At 42.0% G+C, this 2,657-nt stretch overlaps 1 protein-coding gene across 1 annotated transcript in view; it reads right to left on the bottom strand.

Annotated features, from left to right (window-relative positions):
• Positions 1–252: 252 nt before the first annotated feature.
• Positions 253–2,657, bottom strand: part of LOC119593513 — a gene marked incomplete at its 5' end in the record, with an annotated part of 6,967 nt that continues 4,562 nt past the window's right edge. The window contains 1 exon segment of the mRNA XM_037942474.1: positions 253–2,575. Coding sequence (XP_037798402.1) covers positions 937–2,575 — 1,639 coding nt within the window. The 3' untranslated portion in view covers positions 253–936.

Below are 2,657 nucleotides of genomic sequence, written 5' to 3'. Positions count from 1 at the left end.
GAATGTATATAAACTATTTGTAAAGAAAACGGCTGAGAAGTTGAGTGTTTATGTACACTAAAATAAGACAGAACACTCTTGGAAGTTTTAATCTCCTCTTTTGTACATTATTTTTCTATTTACCTCATTCATTACCGTATCACAGAACGAAGTGTCCATATCTCCAGAGAGAACTTATATTTTACCATACATAATTATGATGGTATCCAAAACTAATAGATGAAAGGATGTTTGGAAAATAACACTAAGAAACCAAAATATAATAACTTTGTTGCAGTATTATACAATATGTTATAACAGACAGTAGCTTCATAAACAGATAATTACATAAATCTGAAAAGTGACATTCCACTCGGGACTTCCAGGTACAGGAGTCATACTTGGTTATTGCCAGAAAGGAGACAGAAGAAAACGCAAGAGTTTTCTAAGAGGGCTGAAATTATCAAAGAATCATATTTTCAGTTGCAGTTCGCGGCAGGAAATCCAAGCAAAGGAATGGGACACAATCTTCACAAGATAATTCTATCAGAATCCAGGAGTTTTTACCTTTAAATATGGCAACTATTTTTATCATTAGCGTTGAAAGGGTTTATTGAAAAACTATGTAATGAGGACTAAGAGAGAAAAAAAACTAGAGAGTGTTTTACAGAAATATGACCCTTTTACATATTCCCACTGCACAAAAAGGACCAGAAGCTTAGTGACGGTTATATAATTGGAATATAATTGGAAACTAAGACACGTTCAGGAGAGAACTGTATTACCAGATATATTATTGGATACTGAGAAATGAGTAACGGCTACTTGAACCCATATCATACAAATTAAAACACATATAGTGACCAAGACATTACAGCTTGTTGATATAATTATTCTACATGTTCCTCAGCAAGTGCCCTTGCTATAAAAAAAAAATAATAATAAAAAGTAACTATATCACGCCACAAGCATCCCACCAAAGCGTTTTTCAGCCTCCCTTTTCACTTCATTTGCGATATCATTAGTAAGTCTCTTTATTTCATCATCCCACTTCCTTTTCGCATTCTCGTTAGGTGCTGTGAAGACATAAATCTTCTCTTTCTTTCCTCCATCACGCACTTGCACAGCAAACGACGCAGCGGATTCGGGTTTCTGAGCTATGGGGAGTAGTTGGTCCATGCGTAGGTTACACTGATACCTGTAGCTCCTGCCCTCTGGGAGGGTGATGACCAGCATCTCGACAAAAAGAAGGACGCGGTAATCCTTCCTCTGCATCCCTGGCCCTCGGATCTTGAAGGAGCTGTGGAGTAGCAACGGCGCCTTAATGTGCAGGTCGAAAGGAGAACCCTTCACGCCGTCAATGATAATCCCACTGTCTCCGAGGCGATTTAACTCTTTGAGCATCGTCACGGCTTCTTGCAGAACGCCTCTGTCGTCTTCTGGGACACTAGACAGAAAACTTTCCAGATTCATGAAATAGAAGTGAGGTCTTTTCCACGAGGTTCTCAGAGCTTCCTTCAGGTCGGGATGATCTCTAAGGTCGGTTTCCGGTACTTTTGCCAATGCCTCGATGATGAGAGGACCATTCATTAAGTGATATTTGTAGGACTCCAATTGTTTCCGTCGAGAGAGGAATGTTTGTGCGATCGATGAGTAAGAGTGGTACGAGGAATGTAGTTCTTTGTACAAGTCACTGTGTAATTGTTCTAGTGCCCCTACACCGCTTAAAAGAGGATGCAGCTCTGGAGACAATGTCCTGGCAGCTGTTATACAACGTAAGGAATTCAGATAATTGTACTCATTTCTTAGGAAGTAAATGACGGGATCCTCCTGTGAGCTCGTCTGCTTAACCGTATTCTCAGCGTGACGAGCCATGTCATACCTAAAGATACGTTCAGAATCCTCAATGCTTAGACCAAGAGATTCGTACAAATCTTCTTCTGGATAATCGTAGTTTTCATCTTCGGATTCGTGGTCTGAAAACTCATATTCATCGTAGAGAGGATAGTCATAAAATTTTGATGTTCCAATCTTTTCCTCGACCCGCACCACCACATTTTCATATTTGACATCTTTTCTCCAGAAGGGGAAACTTATCTTTGATTTGCTCGGACCTTTCTGTGCCTCTTCTCCCGTTCGTTCTTTCTTTAGAATGGGTTTAAACATTTGTAATTTGAAGCTGGAACCAGTGGAGATTTTGGCCACGTCACAGTTTTCGCCCATTTGGCTGGCTCTGGGAGGAAGTGGTGGTGGGGTTTTGGATGCAGTGTGACTGGAGTTTCTAAGGTTCTCACTGCTTCTCGGAGGGAGAGGTGGTTTGGCTGTGGGTGAAATGGGTGAGGTCTGTTCGACTTCACTGTTTCGCGGGGGGAGAGAGGGCTTATATGCACCGCCCACAACGCTCTTTCTGGGAGGTATAGGGGGCTTATCTTTGCACTGTGCACCATTTCTCGGAGGGAGAGGCGGTCTGCATACTTCAGCCTCACTAGGATCCTCTTGAAAGTCAGCTGGGGCATCAAGCGCACCACTCAGCAACAGATGCTTAGCCAGTGCGACAGACGCAGGACGCGAAGGGAGGATAGGCTTGGTGTCCTCTCTGGGCAAGCAAAAGGCTGATGTTAAATTTGTCGAAGTTGCAAAATGTCCATACATATTTACACATACAGGTACTTGTGAAT

Source organism: Penaeus monodon, chromosome 32, assembly GCF_015228065.2.
Source record: "Penaeus monodon isolate SGIC_2016 chromosome 32, NSTDA_Pmon_1, whole genome shotgun sequence".
NCBI lineage: Eukaryota > Metazoa > Arthropoda > Malacostraca > Decapoda > Penaeidae > Penaeus > Penaeus monodon.
The sequence above is the reverse complement of the archived record's forward strand: the minus strand, read 5'-3'. Positions and strand labels throughout refer to the sequence as shown.